Source organism: Tachypleus tridentatus, chromosome 9 (assembly GCF_004210375.1).
Source record: "Tachypleus tridentatus isolate NWPU-2018 chromosome 9, ASM421037v1, whole genome shotgun sequence".
NCBI classification, from domain to species: domain Eukaryota; kingdom Metazoa; phylum Arthropoda; class Merostomata; order Xiphosura; family Limulidae; genus Tachypleus; species Tachypleus tridentatus.
Window position 1 is genome coordinate 44,849,995 of NC_134833.1, and position 17,697 is coordinate 44,867,691.

Sequence of the window (17,697 nt, forward strand, 5' to 3'; positions counted from 1 at the left end):
ATTTGAAACTCAAAGTGGAAGCATTTCCATTGAATGTAAGGGAAATTCTACCAGTTTGTAACTAGCTAGTTTACTTAGTTGATAAAATTAATATTACAAAGCATTTATTTTATCATCACTGAAAATTCAATTTAAAAAAGCATGTGCACGTTTTTCACTCTCTTTCAATAGCTAACTGTCTGAAAAATCACATGACATGAAGTACGGAGGAAAAAAACCCTCCATTTTCCATCCTGTACTGTTATTCAGGATGTTACTATTATTAGAAATTTGCAATTTGTCCATCCTATACTATTATTAAGGGTCCTATTATAATTTGGAACTTTAATTCAAAAGCAAGTTCCTGTTTTAAAATTAATTTTAATTCTAAAAATATAAAATTCAAAATGGGTATCTTACCTCTGAAATACTAAAAGTTAGAATAACCACACTGACGTGAAGGAGAAAACCAAAGATTGTATAATGATTTCTCATTCACCAAAACTTGGTCTCATAGGCAGGAAGGTAACAACCTAAACCACAACAACTGAAAGTCAAGATCAACAGAGTTTTGAGCATAATCAAGAAATAGAGTTAAAGGACTGGATTCATGACAAAATCAAATGGAGCATAACAGTATTGTAAAAGACTGGATCAAATGAGAGCACCTCAAAAAGGCATTTTTATGAGTAAGATACCTCAAAACACCATTTAGATAATATCAAAATGAAGCCAAGGTAGCAGAGCAGCATGCATGTATCTGTGGAGCCACAAAAGTTCCAATATGTTGAAGTGAGTTGTTTCTTAATGATTCCAAGAACCAGAACTTTCCTAACTTTCCAATTACCCAACATGGTGCCTTAACTGGGAGAGAGGGAGAAATTTGCAAAAGAATGAAAGTCTGAGGAAATGAGACTTTGCCATCATAAATTCTAAGTTCAGCCAAAACTGGAGATACATGAGAATGATGGAAGAAGTAAACCTGCTGCTTTACAATGTGTATGACGTCAGATGCCACTAACAAGCAAAACCTCACTGGAGGTGTAGCATATGAGTGCACCCCAAGGAGCATCTTTGAAATAAATCCACCTTTTGCTAAAGAAGAAAAGACACACATGTATATGGTAATAGATGGAGATGGTATAAGAGTATGTACACAATACTTAAAGACTTGCAAAACTATAGGAGATGGTTGTATTGTACCATGAATGTTTTGATCCAAGATCCTATATGTACCAAATACTTCACTGATACTAAAGTGGAAAAGGAATTAAGAATGATCCACTAAACAGATGTGACAAGTTCAGTGGAAACTGAGTATCTGGACAAAAGAAACAGAATTAGCTAACCACACATTCAAAGGTATAAAAATCAATGTCAAGTAAACAGAAAAGACCATTAAACCTAGACAATTCAAGAGAAAATGTATGAAGAAGAAAGGAAGAACAGTGAACTGATAAACTACTCCCAATGGAAAAAATAAGAAATTATGAGATGGTGGAATAAACACAAAATTTCACTTTTAACATTTTAAAATGAGGTAACTCCAAGAAAAGATGAGTTGGAACAGATTAATGTCAGATCTACAATTTATTGATATCTTCATACCTATAAAGAGATGGGAGTAAAATCCTGGAGAAGTATGATGAATGATTTTGACTGCCCCTTTCTAAAGGAAATTTGAGACACAATGTATAAGCAACTTGACTGAAACAAAGAGCATTAAGAACAAACTGAAGGATCTGTCAAACAACTCTCTCCTCCAACAATCTAGGTAAAACAGAAGGCAACCGTAATGTGGGTTGAGAAAAAACACCCTACTTACATTCTACTTTCAGCCACCAAGTAAGATAAAAAGGAATTAACAGAATAATTGCTGTTATATATAATATAGATAAAGTATTTAATGGTTGCCTTGAAAGAAATAACTACCAGAAGTCAAAATACTAAAACTATAGCTAATTCCTTTTAGCTATTTCTTCTGAACAGTATGAAAGTGTAAATAAAATCCTGCAAAGACAAACAATGCACAAAAAGAGCTCTTTCAAGGTGAGCTGACAAGTTTGGGAGGGAGAAGAGCATGTAGTAACAGAGCACACTGGGCTATTGTCAAAGAAACATAAAAACATATGGTAATAGAAAAAATACTAGTGACAGCTGAAGCTAAGGAAGGCTGCTTGTGGCTTAAGAACCTTTAATAACTTGAAAGATTTGTGTTGGGTAAAAAAACTGTAAGAAAAGCATTTGGTATACAGCAAACTTGTGATAATAGCATAGCAATACATGCAGAATATCTTACCAGCCAATGAGAACTTGTCAAATTACAAAATGTCAAGATCTGAGACAATGCAGCTGTAGGTGCTACTATCAGTACAGTAATTTCTTACCATACAGGCAGTGAGAATGTTAATAGCAGATTAATACAGTTACGAATGGCTATGTAGAACATTCAACAAGCATCATTGAAAAGAGCTGGAGGTCTAATATACTTCTTGAAATGCTATTCATCATTGTCAAGTGACAAACTAGCAGCTCAACATCTAAATATGCATATAGATTTGACAATCATCTCACTTAAACATAAAATTGTTAGACTTAGGTTTACAAGTTAGATATAATGTTAAGTATGAACACATATTTCTGACAGATGAGAGTTGTAAAAGATTTGCTTATCTAAACATTTTGTCTCTGCCTAATCAGGTTAATGATAAAAATATTCTTGTTTAAAGATCATTTGAAGTGTTGTGATTTGCAAATGAACAAGATTATTAAAATTGGTTCCTTTTGGGAGTTACATTACAGGATTCCTATTCCACAATTATTAAAGTATTCAAGGCAGAAAAGTTTAGTGTTTTAAAGAAAGGAGTGCCATTAGGTTGAATTGTGTAGGTAAACCAAAAGAAAGTATGACTCAAGCAGGGAAAAACAAAACAAAAATAGGCTATTACAACATCTACTATGAGTCACACACATTTGAAGTACTGAAGAAAGTTGAGGAGACTGACGCTGAAATAAGTTCATGAAGAAAACAATCCATTGCAGCTACAATGGAAATCTCCTGTGGTAGATTCTTCATATGGATTTAGGTCCATTAGATCAATAAAATATATTTGTTCACAAAGTTCTCCTTAAGCATACAGTTTAAGAACAAACTAACTATTAAGAGCTGTACAAATGGTATCCAGAAAGCTACTGCATCACACTGAGAGTTATACTCTACTAAAATGAAAACAAAATTCTGAACAATTTATTATTACTTGACTGGTAATACAATGTTTCTAGTATGATACGGAGCATGTCTTGAAAGTTAGTATTTTCCTAATTTGAAAATGTGTTTATCACATATACCTCTTCATATAGAAATGCTGTTTCCCTCATGCTTCTGCATATCAGATTTGCATGTCAATAACTTTGAGTTACCTCCCACCTAAATTTCAATGTTTAATGTGAATTGTGCTTATGCGTGATGATGTCACAATGTGACAAAGCCACTGATAACCAACAATGGTGGAGATCTTCAAACTGTTGTCAAACAGCCAAGCAAAAAAAGCAGAAAGGTAGTTCACACAAGAATGGATGGTAGAAAAGGAGTAGCAGATGAATCAATGATGAAAGACCAACACTTTGACAGACAGACATGGTGGAAGATATAAACTTAACAAGAAGAAAGTTAAATGATTAAATAGTCTGTTATAACAGGCAATGGGCTTGACAAATCTCATATATGAAGATGGAATGGCAATATCCTGTGATGAAAAAGGGTTGTGTGAGGTTGAAGCAAAAGAGAGAGAACACAAGGTAGAAGAAGGGGTATTATATGTTAAGCAAAGAAACAGAAGAGACCAAGGCTGAGCTGACCAAAGAGGTCCCACCAGTATAAATTGACAAGGAATGCCACATATCAAAGTAAGGGCATAAAAATGGGAATATAAAAACAGTACAAAAAACATTCAACAAAAGAGACAACAGCACTTCTAATTGCCTCCCTCAGATGGTTCAAAGAAGGATTAAATGTCAAGGTGGTAATGAGCCACATAGGGAAGAGCTGATCATCAGACTCAACAATATTATCAATGACAGACACAATTCGGTCAGCTGTGCCCTTATAAAATTAATTTAATTTTCAGCAGAAGATATTCTATGTACCAAAATATGTAAACGTTTCCACACAATCACAGCAAGAACTGCCTTTAAGGCTTTGCTTCTATGTTGTACATAGCAATAACATCCGGCACAAATGATAGTTTTCTTTCAAGTACCATTTATCAAATATATAACACATTTTATGGTCTTTTTTCTAACTGATTTAATAGAAAGCTGCTTCACATTTGTAACCATAATTGCACAGGTATATCCAGAAAGCTAGATGTGTAGAAACTACAAACTGGCAGTTTGAGAAGATGGCTCAGATTTTGGAGTCTTCACTAAAATGGGTCACCATCCTAAAATCATATTTCCCAACTATTCAACTAATTTTGCATCCTTTCAACAGACTTGAGAAGCATTTACATCTATGGTAACTTATGTACAATGATCTACTACTTTGTCTTGCAAGTTTGGTCCAAACACAATTTGTGTTTCAGATTAACACCAATGTTTTCCAGTTGTTCCTGATAAGTCTACATTACAATCAACTAAGCAATATCAAGTTTAGTCCATCTGAGACACTACCTTCATGAGTCAATCTGGTAGATACAGGAATGTAGACTGAAGACTAAGTGTATGAGTTAGTATGTTCTATTTCAACTTACCTACTTCAAGATGAATGTGATCTTTTGAAAAGTTTGTTACATTAACAGAGAAACAAAATGAGAATGACACTCAGAATGTTAAAGAAGAAACTGAGAAAATGATCAAGAATAGTAACAATAAGAAAGATTAGATGCAGAAGAACTGTATCATAAACAAAGAGTAATTTAAATTTAGTCCTCAAAGACAGCTTGTTGCATTTGCTACTGTGTGTTTAGTTGCTTGTGTAAGGTGTTAATTAATAATATATCACGAATTAAATAAATAAAAAGTTTAATAATATTAAAATTTAAGTAATATAAGGTTTTGAATAAATAATCAACCATGAATATTAATTCCTATTTCATATGGACATTAAATATTTCAGAAATTGCAGTCTTATCACGATTGCTGGAACTGTTATAAAGTACAAATTAGTACAATGGATAATATAACCATTTGTTTAAGTTATAACTAGTTTTACCATGCCAACATAATAAACATTAAAATTTTGACTGGTAGTACTCATTTTAACAAGGAACAAAAATTTGGTGAATGGTTTATGTTGATACCTTAAAAGAAATTCTCAAAATAAAAAAAAGACATTCATTCATGAGAAAAATATACACTTACATGCTTCTTTTAGAACTATATCAATCTCATCAGTACCATACATGTTTTCAGCTTTACATTTATATGTCCCATATACATCTCGACCTCCCGGTAAGGTAAGTGATGGTTTGACCTAAAATAAAATGTTTCATTTGTGAAATATGCAGTATTTAATATTATGTATCTTCTAAACAGCATGTAATGCATTATTTCACCTTCAGAAAATATCTTTTCACTGTATACTTGTTTTAATTTGGTTAGGTTTTATAAAGTGAACATTTTGTAAACTTGATATTTTTATTGTTGCCACAGTACCAAATCTCTATTTGTGCATATATGTACTTCTTTTGTTTAACACACACACAGATATATACATTTCTGGGAGCAAGTAATATAAGAATAAGCTTTCTCTAGCATGTTCTAAATTTGCCTTATTCATTATGCCATACAACAGTTCTTGTAAAGAAAGTGAGAAAAAGGAGAGTTAGGTGTATTTCTAATTTGCTGTAACACCAATAGTATCAAAAGCATCAACATTTAATTATAAAATATTAATAACAGTATGCCTGGTCCATTTATTTACACAACATTTGAACATCAAAATAACATGACACATACCTAGATCAGCAAAGTATAATTAACAAGATGAAAAAAAAAAGTAGTTAATAATATTAAAGCAAAATTAAGAGCTCACCTGAAATTATACTATTTCAAATATATTGCATATATATATTACGGAACTAAACCAAAAAGGTACAACTACACCGACATTTTCTTCCACTAAATCACAGGTACTAACTACTTTTCCCTGATTTTTACTAATTTCTAAAGGGTACTTTTTATATAACTTATTCACATGTAGATGGGAATAAACAATGAAGATGTACAACATAGGATATTAACTAAATATACAATTTATTTCTATTAAGATTTCTTTACAGTATTTAGTACAATGTGATAACTCTATGTAAGAAAGATCATTAATTTTTGCATAACTGTTATCAACTTGAAAAGTGTACATGTTTTCATTATATCTTCAAATACAAAAATTAAGGATCAGAATCCGCCACTGAACAAACTTGATCTTTTAACCATAGGGGTAACAGTCAATCTCAATATTTGTTGGTAGAGAAGCCCAAGCATTAGTGTATATTGTTGACCAGCTGTCTTTCTTCAAGTTAGTTATCCTGGATATATACAGTTTTCACATAGCAAGTGGTCAAGGAAGATCGTAAGTTATTTTGTTCTAGCTACCTTTGTTCTTTATAATTTTCTAGTAACTTTTATTATACTGCTGGAAACATTAAACACCTGCATAGTAAAACTTTATGAGTTGCACCTGGTTAGTATTAAACGTCTACCTGGAAAGAATTTCTAAAGGAGGAATGATATAGCTGATAGAAGATTCTAATAGTTTAACAGCCATATGTAGGAAGATGAATATGGATTGAAAGGTAAGCTGTGGAAATAGTAACAGAGGACAGTGTAACTATAGATATTGATCATGTCAAGACTCAATGAATCCCAAGGGAAAAGAAGTTTACAGGTGTTAGGGATACATCTTTTCTGGAGAAGATCAAAACACATAAAGTCTGTAAAAAGTTTTGTTTGACCAAGGTTATCAACTTAACAAACTCTCTCTAAAGGTAGATTTAGGGAAGATTATGATAGCAACAGTGCAGTTATGATGCTTTTTTCCAGTCTATATATCTGGATAAGTTTCTGATCAATCAGAATGTATTTAATCTTACTTTTTCAATACAAACTTTTGCTATTTAAGATTGAATTCTTGTTCCTTCTAGCTGTGGTGTTAGTGAGTTTCTTCCCACAATTACCAATGTGGCCTACTATCCAGAAAAACTGGATAGAAGTAGATGTTAAAGAAAATGGGCCAGTTGGTTTTCAATGTTGGCAAAAACAGGGTGAGAGCTAATGTGAAACAATTTCAGAGCCAGAAGAGAGCAAAGAAAGTTGGTATAAATTGTACAACTTGAATACTACTTCTATGTGATCCTCTGCAAGAGAAATGCATAGAGTTTACCAGTGAACACAAAAATTTAGAGGGGATTCTGTGCTCAAAAACTGAACCACAACAAACCATGGCAGAGCCAATAGAATCACTTGATTTCAAACCATCTGTATAAATGGGAATGGAAGGATGATATGAAAAATGTTCAGCAAATAAAGATGTTACTTCTAATTGGGAGTGGCTGCTTTTTTCAGATGACTCAAAGTAAGGCCACACATGAGGATCATAATAAGCCATGGTGGAATGGACTGAACAGTGGTTGGTTGGTTGGTTTGATGTTTTACAGCACAAAGCAGCTTGACTATCTGCACCAAAAATCCAGTAAAAAGTTAAAATTAAAGTAAATTTAATAAAATTCATAAAAAGAAATGAAGGTGAAACAAAGTTTAAAAAACATAAATAGCATTAAAACCAATGCTTACATCCAGTCTACAGCAGAAAGAGAAAATCTACAGTAATACAAGTTGTAAAGGACTTTCTGTAGCATAACTCTAATTATCATAACTTGTCATGAAGACTAACGGGTAAGTTCAAAAACCACTGTCAGTCACCTGGAGTTGGCCTTTCCAGTCCTAGTTCAAAGTTATTTGACATTATTGCAATTTTCTAATTTCAAATCGAACTGGATGGATTCTTAAAAGGGAATCACATTAAAAAAGGTCTAATGTATAAATTAAAAACTTAAATAGCATTAAACAAATTAATATCCTTCAAAAAACTAAAAACATTTCTAAGGCGGAAAGTGTCACCATCACCAATAACACTAACATTATGGATAAACCTTGGGACAGAACACGTTTAAAATGGTGCCGTTGTTGAGAGTTGTAATGATGGCAAGACAGTAAAATGTGGCTTACTGTGGCCTGAATGTTACACAGACAACATATAGGTGCATCAGTCCCAGATAAACGAAAATGATGAGTTAAAAAACTGTGACCAATCCGTAGTCTAGTTAGAACAACTTCCTCTTTTCGATCCTTATGGAAGCAAAACGGCCAAAGGCCAATATATGGATTTATTTGGAAAAGCTTCTTTTCACGTTGCTCACTCCAAGCCAACTGCCAAATGGCATGGAGCCGAGCCTTGAATACAGAACCATAATCCATGTATGAAACATGCAGTGATAGTGCCAGAACAGATAGATTTCGCTGTGGTGTTGGCGAACTCATTTCCCCAAATACCAACATGGCCTGTTATCCAGAAATACTGGATAAAAGTAGATGTTAAAGAGAAATGTGCTAGTCGGTTTTGAATATAGGTGAGAACAGGACCAGTAGAGAACTAAGCGAGTCAGGATAAATAGTGCTATTTGAGTACTGCTTAGTTTTATATGGTCCAAAAGAAGAGAAATGGCATACAGTTCAGCAGTGAACACAGAAGCTGTAGAGGGGATTCTGCATGCAAACACCAAACCACAACAAACCATGGCAAGGCCCACACAGTCACCTGATTTCAAATATGTATAAATAAGAATGGAAAGGTGGTTCTAAAGATGGTCAGTGAAAAACAGACAGCATTTCCAATCGTGAATGTCTGCTTTTCTCAGTTGACTTAAACAGAGGTCACATTTGGGGACTGTAAGAAGCCATGGTGGGATTGGCTGATCAGTGAATACAGGAATGTGATCGAAGGACAGACCCAATTCATCCAACTGTGCCTGGATATGAAGGCCAAAAGGAGCAGTGGCAGATTGTCTGTTATGAAAAAGTATGGGACACTGAGAAAGAAAAACACAAACCCAGGTGGGATGCTTTGGTAAGGAATGAAGTTTTGAAGCATACAGTAAAGACAGTTGCAAACAGTGGAGGTGCAAAGAAGGTTCATGAGACTCTATGTATAAGCTCTGAACTGGGGATGTATAGAGCACCCCACTGCAGAGCTGAAATCCTTGATGTTGAATGGCATCTAGCATCTTTAAGGCTGAGGTCCTGGCAGAGCCATAGACTAGTGATCTATAGTCAAGTTTTGATTGAATAAGAATATGATATCTCTTTGGCATAGAACACTGATCTACTTCCCAAGTGGTGGAAGAGAGGACATGGAGGATGTTCAATGCTCTTGTACATTTGACCCATAGCTGCTTGATGTGTGGTATGAAGGTCAGCTTATGGTCAAAGATAAGGCCCAAGATCTTTGTCTCAGGGACCACAGGCAGCACAACTTCACCAATATCGATTTCAGGACATGTTGGATGCAAAAGTGCATGCAAATTGTTTTAGAGAGAGAGAAAAGTTAAAGCTGTTTGCTGTGGACCACTTCAGTAAATGATTGAGGGCAGTCTGTAGCTGCCACTCAATATACCTTATATTCAACGACTGACATGAAATGTGAAACTCATTGACATAGAGCCCATTTCCAACAGTAAGAGGGGGTTGTTCAGTGATGGCATTAATGTTTGTACTAAAAAGTGTGACACTCAGAACACAGCCCTGAGGGACTACAAGTTCCCCCCAAAAAAACAGGAAAGTATCGAACTCACACGAACTTGGAATTTCCTGTCCATTAAAAATGTTTAATATAAATAGACAATTATGTAACCCATATATATGGAAGTCTCACAAAATTCCATACCTTCACGTTGTATCATAAGTCATCTCAATGTCAAAAAATATTGTAACAAAATGTTGTTGTTTGAAAAAGGCTTCTATGATTGATGTTTCAAGTCTGAACCCACAATTTGTGAGTGACAGGAGGTTGTTTAATTCAAGGAACCAAACAAGATGAGAATTAACCATTCTCTTTAAGGTCTTACAAAGACAGCTCATAAAAGCAATTGGATGATAGTTTGAAGAAATCTTGGGATCCTTCCAAGGCTTAGAGAAGAGTAGGACAATAGCCTGGCACCAGGCATCAGGAAAATCATTCTCCTGCCAAATCTGGTTAAAAACAATTAGAATAATTGCAAGAGATGCAGGAGATAGATGTGCAGAATTTCATAGTGTACATTATCAGGTCCAACCGATGTACTGCCAAACGGGTGAAGGGCCAGTTTGAGTTCTACCAGTGCAAAGGGACAATTATAGTCATAGAGACAATCAGCTCGATAGGAAAGAGGTGATCTCTCTGCCCGAGTCTTGATGTCTCAGAAGATGGAAAAAGAAGCAGTAGTGCTAGATACCCAGCAAAAGCTTTATCCTAATATATCGGCAATGCTCCAGGTATCAACTATTTCCTGGCCATTAGAGAGCATCATCGAGAGGGGGACAGAGTTATATTGCCAACTGACCTTTTGAATATTGTCCCATATGACTTTGGAACTGGCGGTAGAAGATATGCTTGTTGTGAACATAATCCTAGATTCCTATTGACTTTGACGTCTTACTCACTGAGCATGTGACAAGCCTACTGGAAAGCGATGCAGTGAAAGAATGTGGGATACCTACAAAAAGTATCCAAGGGCCATTTTTGAGCTTTCTGTGCCATATGGCAGGCCGGATTCCACTATGGATGAGAATATCATGGAAATCGTGTTGAGGTTTTAGGAATACATTGAGTAGCTGCTTGTATAATACAGTCAATTACTGCTGCCACACAGTAATCTGTTGATGGCTTACAGACGATGGCAGGATCAAGTTCTGTGAGAGCAGTGAAAGAGGGCCAATGTGCTTAATCCAGCTTCCACCAGGACAGGTGGGTTGAGTGGCATTGACCAAAGACAGTCTCTCTCAAAATTATAGGAAAATTATCACTGCCTCGTGGATTATTGTCAACCCTCCATGTAAAATGGGTGAATAGTGAAGGGGAGTAAAATGAGAGATCAATAGCAGTAAAGGACTGACTATGTGCATGGAAATAAATAGAAGAACCAGTACTGAAAAAAGAAAGGTTGTGAGCCTATCAATATTAGCACTTCCCCAGAGGGGATGATATCCATTAAAGTCCCCCAGGATTAAAAATGGAGACGGCAACTGTTCACCAAGAGCATCAAGGTCTGATCAATCATATTTCTCTCCAGGTGACAGATAGAGAGAACAAACAGTGACGGTATGACCCAAGGAAACATAGATGGCTATTTCTGCCAAGGGTGTGTTGAGTGGCAAAGACAGGGTGGGCACATGCTCATCAACCAACAATGCCGCCACTCCATGCACTCGTTCATCACACAGCCTGTCATTTCTGTCTAACGAAAACTGCTGAACTGTATCAAAGTGACCATTTTTACTTTTGTGTTGGCAAACTGAGTTGAAAGCCCTTCTGTGTTCAACCATGTCTTTTTTCCTTATTTTGTTTGTTCAAAGGAGGCTTATCAACTCCATAGATCCTGCCCTGGGTCAAATGGGCAAGTCTCTGTCGTTGGAAGAAGATTTCAATGACTGAGGGAGTGAATAAATGATTGTTTTGCATCTTGAGGCTGGAGAAGAAACACCCAAACTCAGAACCAAAAGAAGTGGATCTGGAGAACTGTTGGAAGGAATGGTAAGGACAGAGATAGATGTTGATTCATGTACTTTCTTAACCATGAAGGGCAATAGACTTTTCACATGGTTTGTGAATGTTTCTTTCAAAGGCACGGAGAGATCTGTCTGCACTTCCACTGTAGCAGTGGAACAAAGTACAGCAGCACTTGGAACGGTGGACAGTATCTTTCGAGCCTCAGGGTAAGAAATGTTGTAAACTATTTTCAAACCCTGTATCTTTTTTTCTTCCACCCACCTAGGGTGGGTGAGAAAGTAAGGTGGGTGAGAGCCACTACAATTGACAAAATGAGGGTCTATCACACTGATAGGCATTGTGGTCCTTGCCACCATAACAAGCACATGTCAAGGAACCACAACATGATGTACTTGAGTAACCAAACCACTGACATTGCAAATATCTGAGAGGGTTTGGAATATATGGCTGTACCTTACAATTTAGATAACCTGCCAGTCCTTACCAGCAATGTATTCATTAACTGAATGTGATATAAAGAGTAGCTTTTACAAGGTTTGTAAAAACACAGCAGTTAACAAACTTTAACAAAATGTTAAAAGTTTCCTATGTTAACATCACATGGAGCATCAGAAAAAGAAGAATTGGTTGACTGATTTAGTGTTTTACGGCACAAAGCAGCTAGGCTATCTGTGCCAAACATCCAGTAGAAAGTTCAAAGTAAATTTAGTAAAATTCATAAAAAGAAATTAAGGTAAAACAAAACAAAGTTAAAAATATAAATAGCATAAAACCAATATTTATATCTAGTCTACAATGTTATGAGAAAAACTACAGTAATTCAAATTGTAAAGGACTTTCTGTATCTTAATGGTAATTATCATAACTCACCAGGAAGACAAACAGGTAAGTTCAAAACCCACCGTCAGTCACCTGAAGTTGGCCTTTCCAGTCCTGGTTCCAAGTTATTTGATGTTATAGCCATTTTCAAAAAGGCAAATAATAAATAGGTTTTAAAAGACATGTAGCAAAATTATAATAATAACCCACCAGGATGAGTAATGGGTAGTTAAAACAGCAGAGTTAATTACCTGAAGTTGGCCTTTCCAGTCGTAGTTTTGAGTTATTTAATGTTATGGCCAGTTTCTAATTTAAAATTGAACTAGATGAACTGTGATTTATAAAAGGGAGCCACATTAAAAATGTGTAATGTAGAAGTTAAAAATGATATTAAATAGATTAATGGTTTTTAAAAACTAAAAACATTACCAAGATGGACAGTGTCACCATCACCAATAACACTGTCTAATAGTATGGACAAACCTTGGGGCAGAACATGTTTAAAATGGTGCCATCGTTGAGAGTCGTAATGATGACAAGAAAGTAAAATGTGTTACACAAACTACACACTGGTGCATCAGTTCCAGATAAAAGAAAACGATGAGTTAAAAAACTGTGACCAATACGTAGTCTAGTTAGAACAATTTCCTCTTTTTGATCCTTATGGAAGCAAGACAGCCAAAGTCCAATATAGGGTTTTAGTTGAAAAAGCTTGCTTTCACATTGCTCACTCCAAGTCGACTGCCAGCTGGCACAGAGCAGATTAATGAATAAAGGACCATCGTCCATGTATGGGACAGGCACAGCAGTGATAGTGCCAGAGCATATAGACTTAGCTGCAGTGTCAGTGATCTTATTCCCACGAATACCAACATGGCCTGGTATCCAGAAAAACTGGATAGAAGTAGATGTTAAAGAGAAATGGGCCAGTCGGTTTTGAATATCAGCGAGAACAGGGTGTGAACCAACGTGAAGAGATTCCAGGGCCAGTAGAGAGCTAAGCGAGTCAGTATAAATAATGCAGTTTGAGTACTGCTTAGCTTCTATGTGATCTAGGGCAAGAGAAATGGCATACAGTTCAGCAGTGAACACAGAAGCTGTAGAGGGATGTCTGTGCACAACCATCAAACCAAAACAAACCATGGCAGAGCACACACAGTCACCTAATTTCAAACCATCTGTATAAATAGAAATGGAAGGATGGTTCAAAAAATGTTCAGCAAATAGCAGACAGTATTTCCAATCAGGAGTTCTACTTTTCTCAGATGAATTAAAGAGAGGTCACATTTGGGGACTGTAAGAAGCTATGGTGGGATGGGCTGACCAGTGGATCCAGCAGTGTTATCCAAGGACAGACCCAATTCATCAAACTGTGCCTGAATACAAAAGCCAAAAGGAGCAATGACATACTGTCTGTTCTGAAAAAGCATGGCCCACCAAGGAAGGAAAACACAACCCCAGGTAGGATGCATTGATAAGGAACAAAGTTTCAAAGCATATAGTAAAGACATTTGCAAACAGCGGAAGTACAAAGAAGGTTCATGAGACTCTATGTATCAGCTCTAAACTGGGGAAGTGCAGAAAGTCCCAGTACAGAGACGAAGTCCTTGATGATGAATAGGATCTAGCATCTTTAAGGCCAATGGTCTGGCAGAGCCATAGACCAGTGATTCATAGTCGAGATTCGATCAAATAAGAGCATGATTTATCTTTAGCACTGAACGTTGATCTGCTCCCCATGTGATGAAAGGGAGGACATGGAGAATGTTCAGTGCTCTTGTACATTTGACCCATAGCTGCTTGATGTGTGGTATAAAGGTCAGCTTACGGTCAAAGATAAGCCCCAAGAACTTTGGCTCAGAGACCACAGGCAGCACAACTTCACTGATATGGAGTTCAGGATCATGGTGAATACCCCGTTGGCAGCAAAAATGCATGCAAATGGTTTTAGAGAGAGAGAAGTTAAAGTCCTTTGCTGTGGTCCACTTCAGTAAACAATTGAGGGCAGTCTGTAGCTGTCACTCAATATACTTCATGTTCAACAACTGACATGAGATGTGAAAGTCATCGACATAGAGCCTGTTTCGTACAGTGAGAGGGAGTTGTTCACTGATGGCATTAATTTTTATACTGAAAAGTGTGACACTCAAAACACAGTCCTGATGCACTAGAAGTTACTGTAGAAAAGAACAGGAAAGTGTCAAACTGACACGAACTCGGAATCTCCTGTCCATTAAAAAATGTTTAATAAAAATGGGCAAATGGCCACGTAACCCATATATATGGAGGTCTCACAAAATGCCATGCATCCATGTTGAATCATAAGCCTTCTCAATGCCAAAGAATATTGATACAAAATGTTGTCATTTGCGAAAAGCTTCTCTGACGTTTCAAGTTGAATCAGGTTGTCCATGGTGGAGGTTTGTCGTCCGGACCTACACTGGGTGGGTGAGAGGAGGTTGTTTTATTCGAGAAACCAAACAAGAAGAGCATTAACCATCCTCTCTCAGGTCTAACAGAGACAGCTTGTCAAAGAAATTGGACGGTCATTGAAAGGAATCTTGGGATCCTTCCCAGAAAAAGAAGAAAGTAAACATGAAAGCTTAATCTTACACATTGCATTTATACAGCAATTATAAGAAAGAAGTTGGATTAAAATGTCAAAATCTTGATGAATTGAGATATATATATGCCACAAGGTCACATTAACTTGTATCCACCTTTCCTCCTACAGAGGACACATTCAAACACCACATAAAGCAGGAGCATCACCAAGCTACCATGTGCTATCATAGCTATGAACCTCAGTTATAAAATGATATTTCTGTTAACAAGGGCTGGAAAGTTAGAAATGGCAACTTGACACAACCAATTTCTTGGTTGCAGTATAAGAAGAAGTGAGAAATTTGACAAATCTCTACTGCCCTGACAATGATTGCAAGGAAAACAGAAGTGTCACTGTAAAGCAACTGGTTTGCACTGTATAGATTTCTGCTTTTACACAAGAATTGAATGTGAAAATGCTGTAGAAGCGTTATGTTCTGACACTGATGAAGATGAGTAAACATAACACACTTGAAAGAGATTAATGACCAAATTAGTGATGCTTGTAAGTACTTGTTTTCATCAAAATATTTGTGTGATATGTTTGTAAATTCTAGCATCGTTTGCTTCTAAGCACTTTCCTGTGTGCAAAAATTTGTGTAAACGTGCTAGAAAATATACATTCCTATAGCAGATGGTGATTATGTATACTGGTTTATATATACATATTATAAATTTCAACTTTTTCAAAGCAATTCACTTATGCTTTAGTTATAACAATAACTTTCATTCTTCCTTGTAAAAACACTTTAAACTAAAGCTTTCTCCTCTACAGCTTGCTAAAACTGGAAATAAAACAGAAAATGTACAGAACTTTTCAAAATTAAAACAAAATGTTGACATAAACTGTAAGTAACTGCTAAAGAAAAGAAAGAAGAAGCAGTGAGCTTCGTTTTCATGCCAAATTTGTTAGATTATCGATTAAATTGAGCAAGTGATTGCAGAAAAAGTGATTTTGAGAAGGTCCATTAAAATATACAATTTCGACCAACAGTTGGTGCAGTTATCAGGGTAAAAATATTTATGAAAATTGTTTCTTTTTTTTCTTTTACTACTATCTGTTTCATATTTAGGAGACATTAGTACATAGTTGTGTTTTGTACTATCATAGGGAGGGACTCACCCTCAAAAATGGACCCCACTGCAATAATACTAGTTTGCTTACTTTATAACTTTGTGGTAAAAAAAATTTGATTGAATATTCATATTGAATACTGATCATTCTCCAAATATATGCAAATGTATTTGATTAAAAAAAAAGAAAGTGAGAAAAACTGATTCATTTGAAATGACAAAGTTCAGCCACTGCCCCTAAATCCAATATTGTAAGAGGTGTAACTTAGCATCACATCACATCACATCACATAATAAGGGTATGTGGATAAATACCATACATTCAACAGAATGAATTCAGCAATACATTTTATTTACTTTAATAAGAATACTTTCTGGGATCCATCACTGAATTATGGAATTACTAATCATTAAATTTTAATTTTTTTTTGAGGATGATGAACAGATTTGAATACTAAATTTCATCACACAAATGTGTTTACCCACAAAAACAGTAATTTTATTAATAAAAACGTAATATTCACAGATGCTATGCCTAATATACCTCAGCTGCAGGATTATTAATTTGGTTATGGTTTTCCATTTTTAGCTTAGAATAAATTGAAAGTATGGTGATTTTAACTATCCTGATAATAATCTCTTACCATTCTACCAATTTGAAGACAAAGCTCAGAGAGATAAAATCCATGCTGATATCATTTTCAGTAGTGTTGCTTGCTATTAACCATTAAAGTTTTCTGTTTTATAAAGAATGCTCTGCCTTATAAATTTCATGAGAAATCTTTCTTAATCTTCACTTTTATGAAAACTGAAATATTATCAGGAGGACAAATTTTTATACACATTCAAGATATTTGATAGGGATCTATGGACTCTTAACATGCATTTTTATTTTCCTCATGCTAGAAACAACGTGGAGGCTTTCATTTTCATCTGCACCTTCCTTGTTAAAGATCTTCAGCAAATGTTTAAATATGTACAATTACTTTCTGTCGGTCTAGTGGTTAGGGTACTTGATTTACAATTTAGGAGTTGTAGGATCAAAGCCCATCCCTGATTATGCTCACTCTTTTGAGTGTAATGGTGCATGTTGTGACACCTGAAAGGACTTGGTCTATTAAAATCTTGATCAGTTGTACAAATGTTGGCAATTTTGTAATGAGTGTATTTTTTACAGAAATGAAATAGAAGTACATATTTCTATAAAAATGTGTGTGGATGAACATAAATACTTGTACTTGAAGAAAACAGAGTTAAAAATAATTTCAATAAGCAGAAATAATTATATTTTGTTGTTACATAGAAGCTTGATATTTTAGAATGGGTTTAATATGAATATTTTCAGACTTGCACTAATCAGAAATGCCATTTTTCATTTTGCAGTACTTAATTTACAACAAGGCTCTGTAACACTCATTCCAGGTATTTAAAGCCAGAAAAATGATTAGTGAAATAGTGCC

At 35.4% G+C, this 17,697-nt stretch overlaps 1 protein-coding gene across 1 annotated transcript in view; it reads right to left on the minus strand.

Annotated features, from left to right (window-relative positions):
• LOC143225173 (fasciclin-2-like) overlaps positions 1-17,697 on the minus strand; it is a 117,034-nt gene that overhangs the window by 35,957 nt on the left and 63,380 nt on the right. The window contains exon 10 of the mRNA XM_076454132.1: positions 5,341-5,452. Coding sequence (XP_076310247.1) covers positions 5,341-5,452 — 112 coding nt within the window. The remainder of the gene's footprint in view (positions 1-5,340; positions 5,453-17,697) is intronic.